The sequence below is a fragment of the Drosophila mauritiana genome, chromosome 2R, assembly GCF_004382145.1.
Source record: "Drosophila mauritiana strain mau12 chromosome 2R, ASM438214v1, whole genome shotgun sequence".
NCBI classification, from domain to species: Eukaryota; Metazoa; Arthropoda; class Insecta; order Diptera; family Drosophilidae; genus Drosophila; species Drosophila mauritiana.
Window position 1 is genome coordinate 5,799,347 of NC_046668.1, and position 19,834 is coordinate 5,819,180.

The following is a 19,834-nucleotide window of genomic DNA, read 5'->3' on the forward strand; positions in this document are numbered from 1 at the left end:
TTGCAACTAAGATTTCAATGGGCCTAGTTTTTCTGGCTTTTAATTTTATTGGATTACAATTATGGTTTATATTATTTTTAATTCAACAATTTGTACTCAATTAACTTATTTTAAACATTTTGCTTTTTCTATGTAGAAGTACATTTTCTATTAAACAACGATATAGTGGACTGTATATTTTTATTCGTTATATTATTTTATTGTTTATTTACTATTGATATTTATAGTACTGGCAACGGACCTGCAAAGGTTATTGCTTGCATTCTTTGTTGCACAGCACATTTCCGTATGAAATATATTATTAATACTATCATTAGTATTAAAGCAATAATTAAACCAGCATGTCCGGAAATATGATGGAAATGTAAATCTTTCAATTTTTGATGGTTCTCTTTCATAAATTTAATTTCATTATTCAATCGTTCAAATTCCTCAGTATGATTTAATATTGATAGTTTCAGCGGATCCCAAATAATCTTCGGCACTTCACTAACTTCTCCTATATAAGGTGTTGATAATAATTCTTCACTTTCGGACTGAATGTTATGGTGGGCAACTAGAATTTTATCGTCGGTTCTTGCCGTACAATATGGCGCAATGCTTAAAACTCCTTGCTGAGGCAAATCAAACAATTCAATTTGAGAGCCAGTACATTGCAGACGGACTTTTGAATTCGCAGGAACCTTAAACAACCAACTACTTTTCTTTTCTAACTCTACCCAGTAACTTTTAGAGTCGACTACTGTTTTATAGATGCAGTTCGCCGCTTTATCTGGCTTTAGAGGCTGAATCTCACATGCATTATCATTCGCTGAATTCCAGGGCCAACTTCCTTTGCATATTCTCTTATTTAATTGCCATTTCTGACATTGATTTAATGTGGCTTCCGTCATTATGTGATAGGAATCTATCTCAAAATTATAAATTAAATATTCGGACGTTGTATGCACCATTATTATCCGATCTTCATTTCGAATTGGCACCGGAATAAGCCTGAACAATTTGGATGGATGCCTGCTAAACAGAGGCACTTTTGCACTAATGATCAATTTATCGTCGATGAATAAACCCCTGGCTGTTAACAGTGTATACACCTCCTTAAGTTCCGTACCTGACCGTTTTCCTGGAATTACTAGGTTCTCCGAAAGACTCTGCTGAATTTTGGCAATTTCTTTTTTAAGCTGATTTGGCCTGAGAATATTTGTATTTAGCCTACCGTGATTAATATCAATCAACAGGCTTATAATGCCTGCTTGAATTTTTTCGCCTTCTTCAATCAATGAGTGTAGCTGTTTCGTAATCATAAAGAATTTTATTGATTCCTTATAAACATAATAATTTTCTTTAAGAACTTCTGTCATGTTCTCAATTCTTATTTGCATACTTCTAAAATTGGAGTTAACATCTTCTGTTGTTCTCTTTAATAGATTAGAAGTTGAATCAACCACAGATGTTTGTTTTTGAATTAGTTTATCAAGGTTGTTCTGGTTATCTAACAAATTCTTCATATTTTCTTCTAATTGCTCTCTATCATCTTCATCCATTATACCAAATAAAATATGATACAAGGAACCCATAAATTCGAAAGGAGCACGCTTGCTTCTAGATCTAGACTGCATCATAAACAATTTATTGTTTTCTTCAAGTTCCGATAACTGACTTTGCATATTATCTAAGACTAGACTACATTGCTCTTCAAAGCTATGAAGTCTTTCGCAAACTTTCCTCATACTTTGTATAAGCGCATTACCCTTTGTTAACATTTTAAAATATGGATCCATTTTATAATAGATAACCAAATTCCAAGAAGTACTCACAATCTCAACATCTCCTAGCGGGTCTAGATATATTGCTGAGGTTTTATTTATTTTGTCTATAGAATATCTTGGTGCTATATCTTTAGGTAATGCGCTAGAAACTTGACAACTTAACACAAACAACAACATTGCCATAATGATTCCGATCTTGGACATTCCCGATGTCGCTCTAGTTCGTCTTTTTGGCTCTTGGTCAGCCTCATTTTTGTCAACAGACTTTATTCCTTCCAAGGGACAAATTTTAGTAATGGGTCTAGTGATATATCCTTCCTGCATCTTTACTTTAGCCACTCGGACCTTATCATCATTCCCCTTATGCACCTTTTCCACCTTTCCTAAAGGCCATCTTGCAGGATGACAATTCTCATCCTTCAATAAAACTATTTGCCCTTCTTCTATATTAGGAATTTCCTTTTTCCATTTATTCCTTTGCTGGAGCGTATGCAAATATTCACTTTTCCACTTAACCCAGAAATCTTTCTTCATTTTTTGGATAAGTCTCCACCTATCCAAATTTCCGATTTTTTCATCTTCCATTGGTTCGACTATTTCTAAAGGTGGTCTTCCAATTAAAAAATGACCTGGTGTTAAAACTTCTTGTTGGTCCTTCTCACTAACTATAGTGTATAATGGCCTTGAATTTAAGCATGCTTCTATTTGACATAAAAGAGTTGACATTTCTTCGTAAGTCAAAATAGTGTCGCCGATTATACGCTTTAAATGGTATTTCATTGACTTAACTCCAGCTTCCCAAATACCTCCGAAGTGAGGTCCTGCCGGGGGAATAAAATGCCAATCAATCCTGTCCTTTTCAAGCTGCGCTGCAATCGTTATATTTTCTTGTATTGCATTAAATAACTCTTGATCTAATTTTCTTGCAGCTCCTACAAAATTTGTTCCGTTGTCTGAATAGATATTGGAACATTTTCCCCGTCTAGCAATAAATCTTCTGAGTGCTGCTAAAAATGCGTCTGAAGTTAGATCGCTTACCATTTCTAAGTGTATGGCTTTGGTGGCCATGCAAACGAATACAGCAACGTATCCTTTAAATGTTTTTTGGCCACGATTTTTTGAACATTTAACATAATAAGGACCTGCGTAATCTATTCCAGTATTAAGAAACGGGAATGTCATCGTCACTCTATATTTTGGCAAGTTACCCATTATTTGCTGAGCTGTATTTTGTTTATACCTTGCACACGTTACACATTCTCTTAAATACTTTTTCAACGAATTTTTCAACCCGAAAATCCAATACTTTCTTTGGATATAGTTTCGCATTAGGTTTATCCCTCCATGCAATGTTTCCTTATGAGCATTTTTTATTAATAAGCTTGTTAGGTGGCATTTTTCTAAAATGATTGGATGTTTAACATTAAATTCTGCATTGGAATTTTGCAATCTTCCTCCAACTCTTAGAACCCCATCCTTGTCCAAAAATGGATTCAATGACAATATTTTATTATTTGTCTTGATTTCCTTTTTGATTTTAAGGCACTTTATCTCTTGCCTAAACTGGTATTCTTGTTGTTTCTTAATAACAATTGTTTCCGCTATTCTTATCTCCTTTACTGAAATAATTGATGAATAGGCTTTATTTCTTGTTTTCATCTGCACGAATCTATTTATGTATGCTATTATACGTATAAGTTTTTCTATACTGGAATACCTTTCTATTAATTCGTAAATAGGATCATCTATTTTGTCATTTAATACCGTATTTATTAAGACAGGTTCTTCTACAGACTGCTGCCGAGGCCAAAGTTCTTTTGGGTCTGCTAGCCATTTCGGACCTTTCCACCAAAAATCACAGTTGATCAACTGGTTAGAATCCACTCCCCTGGATGCTAAATCTGCTGGATTATCCTCTGACTTAACATGATTCCATTCAGTATTTTTTAATTTCCGAATGTCATCCGTTCTTCTTTTTATAAATTTGATCTTACTTTGACCACTGTTAATCCATGCTAAGGTAATCGTGGAATCACTCCAAGCATAGATCTCCATTATATTGTCAATTGATCCTTTTAGTCTTTGGATTAATTCACTAAGCAGGTGAGCTGCACACAGCTCGAGTTTGGGAATTGTCTTCCTATTTTTTATAGGGTTGACTCTACTTTTGCTAGCTATTATATTAACATGAGGTCCTACTTTAGCATAGACTACTGCAGCATATGCTTTTTCGGAGGCGTCCGCAAATCCGTGAATCTGAATGACTGAAGAACTGTTTGAATTAATCCACCTTGGGATTCGAATATTCTCTAACAATAATAAATTTTCTTTATATTTTTCCCAATAATTTTTATCTTCTATGGATAATTCCTGATCCCATTCACTTTTATTTATCCAAAGTTTTTGAATAAAAAGTTTTCCTGAAACCGTGACTGGTGCCAACCATCCTAACGGATCAAATATTTTTGCTAGCGTTGATAACACAACGCGCTTATTTATATTTTTTGATTCATCATTACAATTTACGCTGAACTTAAATAAATCATTTTGAGGTTCCCATTTTAGTCCTAAAGTTTTAACACATTCATTTTCGATAATATTGAGAACCTTATTGTCCCCTGTGTCCTCCACAGTGGTTAATATTTTGGAATTGTTGGAAATCCATTTCCTTAAGTTGAATCCAACTTTCTGCAATTCATGGAGAATTAATGTTATTAATTTATTAGCTTCTTCTACCGAATCAGCTCCAGTCATTAGGTCATCCATATAGAAATCATTCCTAATTATTGCACTAATAACTTGGTTTTTACATTTATCTGCAATATCTACCAGAACCCTGGTAGCCAAATATGGTGCAGATGCAGTTCCGTAAGTGACTGTGGTTAATTTATATGTTTTAATTTTTTCTTTTGGAGAATTTCTCCATAAAATATATTGATATTTTTGATCATTATTATCTATTTTAATTTGTCGGTACATCTTTTCAATGTCTGCCGAAACAACAAATTCCCATTTTCTCCATTTAATAATAATGTCAAAAATATCTTTTTGAACTCGTGGCCCAACCCACATTATGTCGTTCAAACTTTTGTTATTCGTAGTTTTTGCTGAAGCATCAAAAACTACTCTCAATTTGGTCGTAAGGCTTGAATCTCTAATCACTGCCTGGTGCGGTAAAAAATATTTGCCTTCATCACTCACTTCAATCATGTGTCCTAAATCCATGTATTCATTCATGAATTTAGTGTAGTCAACCTTAAGTTTTTCATTTCTTTTTAGTTTTTTCTCCAGATTCATGTAACGAGCTATCGCTTGTTTCTTTGAATCTCCTAAGGTGACATCCTCCTTGAATGGAATTGACACAATGTATCGCCCATCTGAATCTTTTTTTGTCGTTTTGATAAATTTATTTTCACAGATTTCAGACTCGATATCATCTTTTTCTTCTTCTTCCACTTCCCAGTAGCGATCTAACTCTTTTATTTCTATTGTTGTGGCTACAATGGTTTCTTTTCCTTTGGATTTTTTACATCCAGAAACTATCCACCCGAAATCAGTTTTTTGCCCAAGGAGACCGTCTATTTTTATAACTCCATTTTGCAGAATGTGAGTATATACGTCTGCTCCAATGATTAGATCAATGCGACCCGGTTTATTAAAATCGGGGTCGGCTAATTTAAAGTTCTTCCATTTTTTCTGATCAACATTAATCGTGTTGACTGGAAGTGCCTTCATAAGTTTTGGGAGAATAATTGCTTCAATTTCTAAATTTTTCGGAGAATTTCTTATCGAAATAACCGCTTTGTGCTTGGAGATGCACGTTCCTGTGGAAGATACTCCACTTATTTCAGTATGAGACCGAAATTTTTTCAATTTTAGAATCTGTGCAGACTCTTCTGAAATAATTGTGCTTTGAGCGCCACTATCAATCAATGCTCTTAATTGTTCAAAGCCTCCATACCTCGACTTTACTTGAATCAAGGCCGTGGCCAACAAGGCTTGACCTGTTGTTCTACACGTATTCACTTTTTCTGGATTATGACCTGCAAAGTGAAGTAACGTGTGGTGAGGTTTACGACAAGTCGAACAAAGCTGCTCGCTTATACATTTTTTACCAAACGGATGCCTCAGACATCTTAGGCAAATCCCATTTTTTCTTACCCAGTCAGACCGTTCTGCTGGATTCATTATTTTAAATTTATGGCATTGAATTAAATAATGCCCTGGTAGTTTGCAATATGCACAATTGTCACTATAATTTTTATTCTTGTTATTATTAATCATTTTCTTTACAGGTTTTACTTCCTGTGAGAATGATGATATAGAATTGAGCCTTTGCTCTAAAAAGTCCATGACATCAGAAAGTGCCTGTATTTCTTTTGTCTTTTTAACATGGCTTTCATATAAATTGAGTGATTCTTTATTGAATTTCCGAAGAATTATGTGAGCGAAAATTGCATCCACATCTTCTGGTAATTGTGCCTTTAATTTTATAATATAAATTGACTCGTTAATCGTGTCAATAAATGTCTTTATTTGCTTATTGGATTCTAAATTTAAATTTGGCATATCCATAAGCCTATTCATATGATCTGAGAATATGTTTCTTTTATTCTCATATCGCTTGGTCAAAAACTCCCAAGTGGCTTCATAATTTTCTCCAGAGCCGAGCAGTAAATGAGTAACCACATTTCTGGCTTCTCCTTTTAATGCTGACTTTAGATAATTAAATTTGAGAGAAGGACTGAGATCCTCTCTCACATGTATGAGCTCTGTAAAGAGTTCATTAAAAAGATCCCATTCTTTGGAATCACCAAAGAAAGTGGGAATCTGTATTTTAGGCAGGGTTGGTAACTCCTCCGCCTTAACAACCGTCGACATTTCAGCTTTATTTATTGTGCCACTGAGTCGACTATTAATGGCTGTAATAATATTTTGTTTGTCAAATTCAAGTTCGCTAATTTCTTCTTCGAATAGCGAGCTCTCAAAATGACTATTCACCTGTTCAATCAGGTTATCTATTTTATGCCATAAAAATTCAATTTTATTTTTCCTTATTTTAAGGAAATCTGGACTACTGTCTATTAGTTTAGACGTATCTTCTAGATATACTCGAAATTGGCCAACATTATTTCGAAATGCCTGCTCTACTTTTAAAGCGTTGTTTTGTGCTATACCCTCTTTTTCAGGGTGACCACACATTTCAAGGTTTAATGTAGGGGGAGGGTTTGATTTAGGGACAGTGTTTGATTTAGGGAAAGTGTTTTCTACCGACTCGCCCTTAATTTTTTCATTTTTATTTTTAATTTTTTCTAACACCATCATTATTAAATCATACTGCTTCGCGTTAAAATATTCATGATCGACAACGCCGATCTTTAACAAATTGCTATGATTAGCAATGAAACATTTTTGAAGCTCATTTAATTTTAGAATTTCTACATCTGTTAATGTTGGTTTTACTTCCAACTTTCTAATTTCCAAAATAATTTCGGACTGCTTCTTAAGGAATTGAATAGTCTTTTCTGACATCATTTTGAAAATTTTTTGTAATTTCTTAATATATATAGTACGTGTATATGTATTTTATATGTATTTATATATATATGTGTGTTTGGATAAACAGAAAATTCTTGTTTTGACTTAGCTGATGTCGTTGTTGTTGCTGCTGCTGTTGCTGCTGTTGTTGCTGCTGTTGCTACTGCTGTTGCTGCTTCTGCTGCTGCTGTTGTTGCTGCTTCTGCTGCTGGTAGAGGCTCCTTTGAATTTGACTTCCTTCTCTTCTTTAAGGCTTCGTCGATGTTTAAAGATGATTTTTTTTTTTTTTTTTTTATTTGGCACGTTTTATTATTTTTGTAGTCCAGTCAGATTTTTTGTTTTTTAGCCATTTATTTCGGCATTTATGCTCTTTTGGCATATACACTGCACTCTATTTATGAGCTGATTTAATGCTATTAGAGCATTTATAAGGCACTGTTTTCAGGCACTTTTTATTTAATTTATGCTCTTATGGCATATACACTGCACTCTATTTATGAGCTGATTTAATGCTATTAGAGCATTTATAAGGCACTTTTGTTATGCACTTTTTAATTTCACAATTGCTGATGTATGGCCTCAAGCACGCCTTACCACAATTTATAATGGTACACAAAGCAACCTTTAGCTATAGACTATAAGGTGCTTGTTTTAAAACATAAAAGATTCTTTTGTATCTTTTTGCTTTTTATATTTATACTCTGTTCCTTACCTTTGGTAGGGGGAAACAAGAGTCACTTATTTTTGCTACCTTTAGCTGTAAGATGCTTAAAGGAGCTGGCCTTTCTCTGAGTTCCTTACCTTTGGTAGGGGGAAACTGCAGAGTCGATTAAAGGCTCGATTGACCAAATGTAAAATCCCAAATAAGAAGACTTTACTCGTTGAGTTTTTGTAAGAAAACTGGTTTTATTTGGAAATATCTTCGGTTTAGATAGGTGACATGAGAATCGCATCTTAAAGTAAATGGCCTACGCAGAGGCCTAAGTAAATAGTCCCCGCCTTATCGAGGTCCCACGCTCGGGCACATCTGCCTATCTTGAGCGGCGAGGACCTTATCTGTGGTCTCCCACTAAGGGACTATTTTAGGAGGCGGGGAACGATCTCAAGTGACTGACTCATGTAGTGTGCACTTAAATTACATGTTTTTGAGCAATGCACCCATGTCGCCTTAGATAACAAAATCCTAAATATAATTTATCGCTCTCGATTCATTTACATAAGATATGAACGGAGCCCAAAATTGTAAGTCTTTAAATATATTCGTGTTCATGTGTGAACAGCCCCACATACGGAATCCGGTTTGTGGGAACTTCCCGCGCGGCCAGTTCCGTTCGAAGGGGCCAATAGATAGATAGTAATTATGCACGTAATGAAAACATCAATTGGTGCGCCAACGCAATGACCTACGCCAGGCACTTGGCCAACTTGCAGTGGCCAGGGGCTAGTGGTCCTCCAAGCCGGATAGTCCAGCAGGGGTGATCAATATGCATTGCTAATTGAGGTCAGCAGCTGGCCGTTTGGGCGTTCTATCATCTACAGTTAAATTCAAATTGAGTTGTTTAATAGCCCCTCGATTGCCGCCAATGAACGGTAGCTGCGAATAAGCCCGGTCTGACAACTTTGAGCCGGGCTTAGCACTTGAGTTGTTTGCGAACTGTGGCCCAAACACAATTGGCGCGGTTTCTCAAGTCTGAGCACGTGAAAAATGCGTAGAGAATATTTCAAGATTTATTTTCGATGTGCGTTGCAGTTGTCGCGCAAACAACTTAATTTTTCACAAAAACACTTTGTTTACGCTGTGCTTTGACCGTCTATTCAATCGTTTCGCTCAATCTTATGGGTTTGTTTGCTCCTCAAATTAATTGGCCTAATCATGTCTCCGAGCCGTGACTTGTGGGTTTTGAACGAAAGATACTATGAATACCATGAATACTATGAATACCCACATGAATTGAACAATTTATGGCTTAACATTAAGCTGCATCTCCAAGTTTGTACAGTTTGTTGCAGTAACTCAGATACATGTAATGTATCTAAGATGTCATAAGAGTGTTTAGCCAGCCTGCTGGGATGAAATCGAAAGCCAATTACCGGGGAGAGCAGGTGAATCACGTGTCATGTGCCCGGGCTAAAACCGTACTGCCGAAAAACTGTAAAACAAAACATCTGCCGGGGTGATAATTGATGTGGGGTGAATATGACACTGTTAGCGGACCCCTCAAAACCCGGTGAACGAACTGGGGATACTCAAAGTAAATATAAGTCAATTCCTGTCGAACTCCACTGACGCACTTTTGCTGCGAAGCGAAGCAGCCAAAACTGTGGGCCAGTCGAGTGCATCTCAAACTGACGAGTACAAGGGGTATTAAGGGTGAAATTAAAGTGAAATCATTTCGTTTAAAACATTTATTTTTCTGCTTTGATTTACCATTAGGTTTAAACAATGTTCGATCTTTTTAAGGGCCAAGGTGGTGGGTGGACTGGTGAGGATTGAGTTTGGGGTGGCGGAGCTGGGGGATATGGGAGCCAACTACTTCAATACTTAATTGTCTACGCGTTCCACTTAGGCATACGAAAGTGTTGCATTAATTACACACAGTAATTATAATAGTAATAATAATAATCCGCATCTCTTTAATACATCGCAATAATCAAATGGTTTATTTGTTCATGTGGAAATCAAGACGTACACTATTTGCATATAGATTTATATCGATTTATGGAGACTCACGCGCACACACACACACTCACATCTATACAATTTGTAATGCTATTTGTAAATGTTTATAATCATCTCTAGTCCCCTAAAATAGCGGCTAGTTTTTACAGGACTTCAACTTGAGGCGACTGCTTGCTTGGTTTTAGCGGTTGGTTTTGTGCTTATTATGTTGATTCCGGGCTTAACAGTAAGAGAGCTTAAAACTATTTAACTTAAACATTGATTTGATTTCGCGTGAATCGTCTTGAGGTTATAAATTCCACGTTGCTGTAGTTCGAGCGATTCCTGGATCTACTTAACATTTCACAATCGAAGTCTCAAAAGCCAAATAATGTACAAAGGGGGTAGGATCCTCCAACGAGTTCGCCAACTGCGCCTATTACAAAAACTGTACTGTACATAATGGTATAGGGGTAAACGATCCTTGCTGACTTGGCTGGCCAACAAACGAAAATTAAAGACACTTGCAGTGCAAATTGGAAATTCGCCAACGAAATACTCTAATGGAGGGCCTTCTTCAACTGCGTCATCTTCGAGTATCAAGTAACAACAACGAGATATAAAAATACGGCGATCCCTTCTGGGGGAGCTAACTAAATGGCTGAATTCTTTCGAGCGGCGCCTACAGTTGCAATCGGGCCATCAGCTTTCACATGATCGGATCGGGTCCTTGGCCCTCCAAGTCGGAGACTTGGCTCTGGTAGTGTAGCGCGTCCTGGTACGCCTTCTTTACGGCCTTCCGCTCCGCCGGCTTTCGCGACTCCACCAGCTTTTGCTGGTCGAGCTGCTTGTCGATCCCGAGGATGTCCAGCTTGTTGGCCGGCAGCCACTGCCAGGTGCGCTTCACGTCGAAGAAAAGCACCAGGAACACAATCTCGTCCAGGCAGTTCTTCCGCAGCGCCAGCACATCGGTGGGTGGGGCGGGCAGCGGCACTCCGTTGTACACAAATCCCTTGGGCGTCTTGGGATCAAGGATGAGTGCGGGATACCAGGGATAGCCGCGGCACTTGGCCCAAACCAGCTGAAGCGGCTCCAGCGCCGGCTTCTGGCCGTGCGAGTGGTTATTGTGCCTCTCCGACGAGGCGGAATCCTCACTGTGCTTGCTGCGGTTATTATTCGTGAGAGGTGCACTGCCAACCGCCGTGGTGTTCCTACGCGCCTTGATGTTATTCACCAGAGGAGAGGCGTTGGGCGTGGCCGACCGCAGCTTGCCAGCTCTTCGCAGTGGCGGGGGCGTGGCCGTGGAGCTGGTGGACTCGCTGAGATTGCTTCGCCGCTTGCCACGTCCCCGTCCTGCTGACAAAGCTACTGCTCGTGCCATTGTCGTAGGAGTGGCCGTGCCTCGCGTTCCCACCTTCAACGACTTGTTCTGCCGCGCGCTCAGTGGCCGCTCCTCATCCTCGTCATCGTCGCTGGAGCTGCCACCACTTCCTCCGCTGCTGCTGCTTATGGCCATGTTGCCGTTGTTTCCCTGAACATTGTTAAGGCTGGCGTGCTGCAGGTCCATAGCGTCGGTGGTGCCCTCCTGCGATGTGGAGTCCCTCTCCTCGCTGCGACTCCTTCCGCCGTCTCTGTCAGGATCTCCATCCGCATCGCCTTCGCTAGCCTCATCGCTGTCAAAGTCAGAGCAGCTGCCCGACATGCTGAAGTCTGAGCAACTGCTGCACGGACTGCTCGACTGCGAGGGAGCGTCGTCGCTGTCACTAACGTCGCGCTGATTGTTGGCTCTATACACCCGAAAGCTGTCCGGTATTCGTTCAAAGGGTAGGGTCTCGGGAATGGGTAGCGCCTGGCTGACTGTCACCGCCGGATTGGGCGACTTCTTTGGTGACATGGAGGAGCTGTGCCTCACTTCCGGCACCCGACGATAGCGTCCTGGTCTTTTGGGCGACTTGACAAGCAGATTCGCGCTTAGCTTGCTGTTCATTGCGAGGGCCGTAGAGGTCAAGCTTGCCGCTGCAGCGGCTCCCGCTGAGGACGACCCTCCTATTCCAGTTCCCGCCACCAGAGCGCCACCGACACTGCTGTTGTTCTGCGTCAACGCGAAGCTGGAGACAGTTGGCGGTGCGGAGGACAGGACGTGATTCAGGGTGCCCGCTCCACTTGACGCGGCCGTGGCCGCCGTGGTGGCGGAGGTTGAGCTACCGCTGGTGGATTGCGTGTTGGACGACTGCGAATTGTGCTGCTCCTCTTTCACAGGCGCCGTCAAAGGCTCCGACGGTCTCTTCAGGGCAGCCTGTGCCTTGCGCGTTAACAATATGGCGGTTCTGAAACGGATTTTACAGATTTTTAGTATTGGATTGACCACCAAATAAAGAATATTTAAAATTGATAGCTAGAAACCTAAAGGTTACAATTACGACGGGAAAAACATTTGTATGCTAATTCACTAAAACTATTTGCCTGGTGAAAAAGTATCAGGAAGGTCGAAGGTCGAGGGACTTATTAATTATTCTTATTTGTTCTTGTAATTTAACAGCTATACCCACTAAGTTACTTACCTTCGATTGATGCCTACGGGAGAGCTGCTGTTGTTTAAACTCTTAATGGGGCTGCAGGGCGGCGTTTGCGTGGAATTGAGCAGGTCCTTAGACACATTATCCTCACCCATTGAGTCCTCATCCGAATCCTCTTCTTCATCATCATCATCGTGCCCCAGTTCCATGTCCACCCCACTGCTATTGAATCGCTTCCGGGTGCGCTTCTTAGAAGGTGAACCGACCAAGTTGTCTTCATCGTCGCTTTGGGATTGGTTAGCGTGCGAGGAGTGACGCTGTGGAAAAATACGAATTAGTTTGGGAACCCTGTAGGGAAGAAAACCAATACTCACTGCTGCGAATCTCGCCTTCTGGAGGCTTTTGCGCATTCGAGAAATCTCCAACCGAATCTGCTTTATTTTCTTGGTGCGATACGTCGGGTTTTTCAGCACCTGCGACTTGTCGGCTAGAATGAGCAGCTTCTGAACGATGTCCTCGCTGGCCGGCGCCGCCAGCAGCAAGCGTAGCTCCTGTTCCACCTCCTCTTCTACGTGGTCGACGTGGTAGCGCTGTGATCGCGCCAGCAGGCCATCCCGCTGCAGCTCCTTCCTTACCTGGACAAAGAGCGGCGCAGCCTGGTCGCGCATCCGTATTCCAGCACGATAGAACACCGTATCCTTGTTGTTGTACGCCAAGCAGTTCTGAATCATCAGGTCGAAGTCAGCTTCTAACTGCTCCAGCGAGGTGTACTGACACTCCTTTAGCTTAGCCCTCATCGTGCCCAGGTCCATGGGTTGTTTCACAATGTCGGTGTAGTCGGGCACCTCGCTAGTGTCCACCGGCTCTCGGAAAATCTGCATGCTGTCTCGCGCCTCCAGAGCATCGAGCAGCTTGTTCAGTGCCGCCTCCAGCGGATTGAGCTGCAGCATGACCACCTCCTCGGAAATGCGAACAAAAGCCACTTTCAGCTTCTCGCGCTTGCGCACCAACTCGCACAGGAGGCGCGCTCGCTCCAGATCCTGCCGAAGGCACTGCCAGTACTTAAGCTGGCGGTAGAGCTCGCCGGTGTCCGGCGATCCTTCAATGCCGTTGCGCTGTATCACGCCGTGGTTGTTCCCTTGGCTTTGCAAGCGTCGTAGGAGGGGAACCCCGTTGCGGTAGTGTCGCTTAAGCGTCCAATAGGCGATAATGCGGTCAAGGAACTCCTTCTTGCGCTGCATCGTCACCATGGTGGCTATCTCCTGAACGCGGTCCGGCGGAATAGTCGGAATCAGCACCACGGGCGCTGTGGAGCGCTTCTTGGCCAAAGCCTTGCGCGCCTCCTTCATCTTGTGGCGCGTGTCCTCGAAGTCAGGCACGTTCATCTTAAGCTTGGCGTCCGCCGGCGTGTGGGCATGGCAGTAGGCAAACTTCTGAACATGCATGGACGAATCGTTGTGCCCGTCCTTAACCGTGTCCATGGTCATGTAGAGGCCCGCTTGCTGTGCGCATGTAACGTGGAAGGCGGCGTAGCAGCTGTTCCGGTGGCACTGGATGCAGGCCCCCAGGCCCTTCTCCTTGCACACGTAGCAGGTGAGTCGCCAACGAGCGGGGGGAATGGTCTCAATTGAATCTACAAAAAGAACTCAGCTGTTATTTGGAACTGGGATCAAGGAAACTGGGAGATCGAGCTACGCACCTATTGGCTCCAGGAAGACGGTGTTGGCGAACCGCACTTCCGGTATCCAAAGCGCACACACCACGTGCGCCCACTGGCCGTGGTCCGTCTGCTTGAATGCGCCGCCCGCATTCGGACAGAGCACACAGTTCACAGGCTTACTGGGTGACTGCAAGCATCGGCGGCACAGCCACTGGCCCTCCGGGATATAGGGGACACCGTAGCAGTCCTGGTGTACCGCCAGGTTGCACATGTCGCAGAAAAGTATCACGTTGGTGTTTTGGCACTCGCCGTCGAGGCAAATGCAGCAGACTGCGTCGTCGTCCACCTCGACGCCTGTGGGTGTGCCGTTGGCCGCCGCCTGGAAGTGCGACTCCTTCTCCAGCCGGTCCATCAGCAGCTCCATCGTGTCGATGCCCACGGCGTTCAGGCCGAGTCGCTGGCGTTCCTCGTTCATGTGCTCCAGCCAGGCGGAGTCCTCCTCGTCCACGTCGTACTCCACCTCGCCGTCCAGTTCCTCCAGCGACTTCTCGATGAAGCGATAGTAGGCCAGCGGGCGTGGCGGAGCGTCGGACACTCGGTAGTCCGGAATCTCGACCACCCTGGCCACGGGCACCTGGACCCTTGCCCAGGGCGCGTTCTCCTCTAGCGGTGGTGCGTCGGCATTCAGAATACAGCCCCTGGCCACCAGGGCGGCGAACTCCTCGTCCTCCACAAGCGGCAAGGCGTCGTCGATGCCCAGGCGCACGCTCTTCCCGTCCAGATTAAACGTCACCGTGGCCTCATCCTCGTTGTAGGACACAAGAGACTCTGGATTGGCGTACTGCCGGGCGCTGACTCCGCTCGCCGATCCACCTCCTGCGCTGGCCGAGGAGCAGCCGTTTCTGGCCTCAGCTCCGCCGCCACCCGGCGTAGGGTGATCCTTGTGCGGACGAGGCGTGGAGTGGTGGCCGCCGGAGCGTGAGCGCGCCTTCTTGCGGCTCGGAGTCAGCACGGGCGTGAGCGGCTGTGGGTTGTCGTGGTCGTACTTCATAAGATGGTACTGCAGACCCATGATGGTCTTGTAGCTGCGGTCGCAGCCGCGGACGGGACAGGCGAAAGGCGGCTGGGACTGCTGGGTCTTCACCCCCTTGCAGTACTCCACTGCGTCGAAGTCGAGGCCCATGATCTGGATCTGCGGCGCGATCTGTGGATCTGCTGCAGCTGGCTTCTCGGGGTTTGGCGGTTCGCTGGTCGCGGATCGCGGGCACTGTGTCTACTCCGCGGCACGGGTGCGCATACGTATGTGCATCCCACGGTGGTCGTCGCAGAGCGCGCGGTTTTGGCTGTCCACCGTTCCTGGTCGATTTTCGTTGGCTTGTTGCAAATTTTTTAACAAATGTGCTAGAGATGGGCTTGCTGCTCAGCTCGCCATGGCGATACTATCGTCGGCGGTGATTGTGCAGCACTGGACGTTTACTGAAACTTCTTTGAACTATTTTCAGTCATTTACGCATTTAATTCGCTTCGGTAATCTATATTTTTAATTAAAAAGTTCTTTTTTATTATTTCCCTTTACCGATTTCCCCCAAATTTGTTTACAATATGTTTATTGGGGAGCCTTGCAGCACTGCTTGCTAGAGATGGTAGTGGCGGGAGCGTAATGGAACTGGTTCACCTTATGTTATACGTTCAAAATTTGCAGGGCCATAAATCCAGTACGTAACTATTGAAGTAACCCAATAATATTATTTTAAAGAATTCAAATAAATATATCTCAATATTCACTCAAAAAACTAGTTTTGGTTGTGTTTTTCATTTTGCGCGGGAACTTTATCGCCCGTGCAGTGTTGGAAAGCAGAGGCATAAATGCGCCTTACAGCACCCGATGCGCTGTTAACTGTCAACAGTGCGCAAGTAAAGGCATGTTATCAAATGCTGACGCGCGTCTCAATTGCCGCCATTTGAAAAAAACGATTAAATCGAAGGAACCGAATCCGGATTTGCAGTTTGTCAGATACAGTCGCTAGATATGGAGGACATCTTGGGCGTGCTGGGCTCGCTATCGGACCTGCGCAGGGAGCTCGAGGTCCTGCGTAAGGTAAGCCAGGATCAAGAGGCGAAATTCCGACACAGTCAACATGGCGTCATCTGTGTTTTTTAGGCCCACTTTGAGGAGCTGGACCACCTCTTCTACGGCACAGGCACAGGCCAAACGGAGGCGGAGGTCAAACCTAGGGACAGTGCTCCTGCAGCGAAGAGTCAGGAGAACTCATCGGTGACGCCGCAGCAGACGAAAAAGCGCCCCAAGCGACTCACCTCACTGGCCGAAGATCAGAACGAGCCCGAGGGTGAGTATCCAGGCCATTTTAAAGTGTTAACGAGCAACTACCCCTGTGATATTCCATTTGAGCAGCTCCAGACGCCACGGCCAACAACACGTCGGCCCGTCAAAGCACTCGGGTCAGCAACTCCCAGCTCCTGGCCATCGCCGAGGACGAGCACAACTCTACGGCCTCGCTGATGCCGCCTCCGCCTGTGCCAGTCTCGGCGGACACCACCTTTGGCTCCGGAAGGCCACAGCGCGCCGCTAAGCTGAAGACTGAGAAATTACTCAAGGAACCCTCGCTCAACCGTAAGATGCGGCGGCCCAGCAGCGAGGAGCTCGTAAAGGTCAAGGTTGAGAGCGAGCAGCGAGTCTCCCAGTTCAACAGCTCCACCAGTGCACAGGCGTCAGAGGAAATTAAACTGGCGGAGCCAGAACTAGAAGAGCCAGCAGAAGCAGCAGAAACAGCAGAGAAGCAAAAGCCTCCGGAGGAGGCCTCAGTCACAGAGGACGTGAACACCACGAAGACACTCCGCGTGAAGGTAAAGCGCGAGAAACTCAGCACCGAAGCAGTGGCCCCGTTAACCAATGCGGTCTCCGCGGCAAATGTGACCACCGTCTCCTCTGTAACAACGGAGGCAGCGCGACCGGACGATACGGTGGCCAGCAACACAACGACATCCACGGAGGTCTCCAAGAAGGTCCGCAAGAAGAAGAAGGACGTGGAAAGCCACCGACCGATCAAGGTGGAACGATTCAGCGACCTGGACAAGAGCTCGCCAGTCTCGTCGCGCACGCGCAAGTGTAGCACCGATTCGCGAACGGTTCAGGAGCGATCCATATACAAGGACGCACTCGAGGATCCGCCCGTTGCAGAGCCCTCAGTGGCTGCAGTTGCTCCGCCTGCTGTCAATGAGACCGTGACGATTTCCAACGCCACCCTGGTACTGGGTCCTGCGCCGACGAGCGATAGTCCCATAGGACCTGCTGGAGATGCCACTTTTGAGGTGCACTCCAGCGACAAGAAGGAACCTTTGAGTAAGCAGGACAGCCTTCTAACGGAGGACGAGTCGGTGGAGGAGAAGCTGCCGACGACCAAGCTGCTCTCGAGCATCAAGGCTATAAAACTGCCTACCCGAACACATGAGCTCTTCAAGTGAGTAGATCCCCTGCCTCTTCATGCATGTGATCCTTCTAAACCATCTTCGCACTTCTACAGCCCACTGCTTCAGAGTCCGGTGAAAATGCGCGTGGAGGCGTTCGAGAATGCGGCAAACGCACAGAACGGCATGCGCCCTAAGCGGGGAAAAGATGTGGTAGGTACAGTATAGTTGCACCCTATAGCAAGCAGAATTAGGCTAAACTATTCACAAAGACCAATCCTGTACCAACTGGCGCTTTCTAGAAGTGTTTGATAAGTTATTCATTTATTGTTCTTTTTTTTCACTCTTCAGCAAGGCACGCCAGGATCAAACAACACTCCCAAGATTGGCAAGCTGCCTGCTCCGACTGTTGGACGCTTTTTCACGCCCACTCAAACGACCAGCACGCTGCCATTAAGCTCAGCGCAGCCCAAGAAGGGACCTGCCAGCGCGTCTAAGGCCACTAGTCTGCTGAAGACCGCCACCGGTACGAACCTAAGGTCTGTCAACTCCACGTCCACAAAAACGCTGTCGCGCGAGAACAGCGGAGACGACTTTCGCAAGGGCCTGCACAACCTGGCGGAGGAGCGCAAGAAGCTGCGCGAGCAAAAGCACCAGCAGGCAGCGCAGCAGCGCGAAGCCAAGGAGCGGGAGCGGGCAGAGCGTATGGCCAAGCTGGCCGCCGAGCGCGCCAAGAAGCAGGAGGAGCGAAAGCGAATTGAGGAGCGCAAACGACAGGAGCTGGAGGAGCTGCAGCGGAAGATGCGCCAGCAAGAGGAAGCCGAGGCGCTCAAGAAGGCCAAGCTCAAGGAGTTGGAGCAGCAGAAGCTGCAGCAGCTAACCGGCGCCAAGCCCAAGAAGATGCTGCCGCCGCCGCCGAAAACCAAGTACACCTGGGAGATGCTGCACGAAGACGACTCGACAGACGACGAAGGAAAGGTCACCCACAAGCGTCCCCCAGCGCCCACCTGGAGTCGAAGTAAGTTGGTGGATCATTTCGAAGAGTTGTTTTCGAGATACCTTTTTCATCGTAAATATATACAAGTATATACGCCAGATTCCAATTTGATTTCCACTGGGACTATTAAAGCAAATGTTCTTGTAGATAGATTTTGACTTACAATGCGTTTTTTTGCAGGCCACGTGAGGGGAGAGGCAATTGCCATGCAGAGCCACTGCCCGACCGACATCATCGACAGCTTCTTCTCGGTGGCGCCCACCACCCCGGACCTGAAGCAGATATTCCCGAACATCGATCCCAGCCAGCTGAAGCGAAACTCCAGCGTGCTGTGGTCCACGCCGCCGCGCTATTCCGAGCTGCCGAAATACTAGCCAAGTAGTCCTGCTCTCTTCTCCCGTAAATGCACATGATTATGATCGAATAAATAAAGTTAATTGTGAAAATTAAAGCGGAGTACCGCTGCGCGATTCACTGCGACTCTGACACTAATACCCAGCTGCTTTAGAACTATTAAAGCCGCCAGCGTGCTCAATTATGGTTCGCTGGTGGCTGCTTGCCGATTCCATTAGCCAAGCTGCCCAACAATGTATACGTCGATTCGTGAAAAGTGTGAAAACGCAGAGGAGGCAGGTAAACGAAATAAAAGAAAACAAGCCCGGCAAACACAATTTCACTGGTCATGGGGCATGGTTTTGTGGCATGATGCGCAGACGATCGAACAGACTGCCTCGATTCGATTCTCCTCCATCATGTTTCCATTGCTGCTAATCCCACTTTTCCAACGAGCCATTCTCATTTTCAATCGAAAGCCGAAATCAGCGGAATCGGCATGGGCAATTGGCACAGTAATTGCTGCTGATTGGAGTCGACTCCACCTGAAAGTCGCCGCGGATCCACCCGTGAATATGATTCGATGGGACCATCCTAATCCCCAATCTAATTAAGGCGCGTACGCTCCCCAAATTGCCACTTTCAATTGTTACTGTTTCCGTTTAAGTGCACTCTGTTAGTAGCTCCACTTCCCCCACGGATCCAAGTCGCTTGCGGCTGCATCTATGTGAATTCCATGTGGCACATTGGATACTCTAGAAAAAACTGTAAGAAGAGGGAGTAACTCAACTAATGTCATTTTTATGATGCATCACTTTGCAATTCTTTAGAAATTTGAGAAGAACGAACTTCTATATTTTCCGATATAAGTCTTCAACCTGTGCTTGAGTAATAGTAATATTACTATAATAATATATAATATATAGTAATTTATTA

The 19,834-nt window shown here is 44.8% G+C and overlaps 3 protein-coding genes across 3 annotated transcripts; 1 reads left to right on the forward strand and 2 right to left on the reverse strand.

Moving 5' to 3' along the window:
- Positions 1 to 373: 373 nt before the first annotated feature.
- On the reverse strand, positions 374 to 3,208 carry LOC117136528. Its single transcript, XM_033297472.1, has 2 exons — positions 1,981 to 3,208; positions 374 to 734 (listed from the first exon to the last, which is right to left on the reverse strand). The coding sequence occupies exons 1-2, from the start codon at positions 3,096 to 3,098 to the stop codon at positions 716 to 718; spliced, it is 1,137 nt and encodes a 378-aa protein (XP_033153363.1). The 5' UTR covers positions 3,099 to 3,208; the 3' UTR covers positions 374 to 715.
- A 7,046-nt stretch (positions 3,209 to 10,254) lies between these two features.
- Positions 10,255 to 15,558, reverse strand: LOC117136271 (peregrin). The gene is made up of 4 exons (XM_033297100.1): positions 14,182 to 15,558; positions 12,857 to 14,115; positions 12,528 to 12,799; positions 10,255 to 12,293 (listed from the first exon to the last, which is right to left on the reverse strand). Exons 1-4 carry the CDS (start codon positions 15,323 to 15,325, stop codon positions 10,676 to 10,678), a joined length of 4,293 nt encoding a protein of 1,430 aa, XP_033152991.1. The 5' UTR covers positions 15,326 to 15,558; the 3' UTR covers positions 10,255 to 10,675.
- A 491-nt stretch (positions 15,559 to 16,049) lies between these two features.
- On the forward strand, positions 16,050 to 19,059 carry LOC117136926 (inner centromere protein). The gene is made up of 6 exons (XM_033298063.1): positions 16,050 to 16,240; positions 16,304 to 16,490; positions 16,556 to 17,621; positions 17,685 to 17,781; positions 17,920 to 18,586; positions 18,746 to 19,059. The coding sequence occupies exons 1-6, from the start codon at positions 16,172 to 16,174 to the stop codon at positions 18,937 to 18,939; spliced, it is 2,280 nt and encodes a 759-aa protein (XP_033153954.1). The 5' UTR covers positions 16,050 to 16,171; the 3' UTR covers positions 18,940 to 19,059.
- The last annotated feature ends 775 nt before the right edge of the window (positions 19,060 to 19,834 follow it).

Excerpts from the sequence above, each read along its gene's own strand:
- LOC117136271 (XM_033297100.1), bottom strand. The coding sequence starts at position 15,325 with ATGGGCCTCGACTTCGACGCAGTGGAGTACTGCAAGGGGGTGAAGACC. Across the intron at positions 14,116-14,181 it reads CGTCTTCCTGGAGCCAATAG|ATTCAATTGAGACCATTCCC; the intron begins GTGCGTAGCTCG and ends TTCTTTTTGTAG. Across the intron at positions 12,294-12,527 it reads CCCGTAGGCATCAATCGAAG|AACCGCCATATTGTTAACGC; the intron begins GTAAGTAACTTA and ends AATCCGTTTCAG.
- LOC117136528 (XM_033297472.1), bottom strand. The coding sequence starts at position 3,098 with ATGCGAAACTATATCCAAAGAAAGTATTGGATTTTCGGGTTGAAAAAT.
- LOC117136926 (XM_033298063.1), top strand. The coding sequence starts at position 16,172 with ATGGAGGACATCTTGGGCGTGCTGGGCTCGCTATCGGACCTGCGCAGG. Across the intron at positions 16,241-16,303 it reads AGCTCGAGGTCCTGCGTAAG|GCCCACTTTGAGGAGCTGGA; the intron begins GTAAGCCAGGAT and ends TGTGTTTTTTAG. Across the intron at positions 16,491-16,555 it reads AGATCAGAACGAGCCCGAGG|CTCCAGACGCCACGGCCAAC; the intron begins GTGAGTATCCAG and ends CCATTTGAGCAG.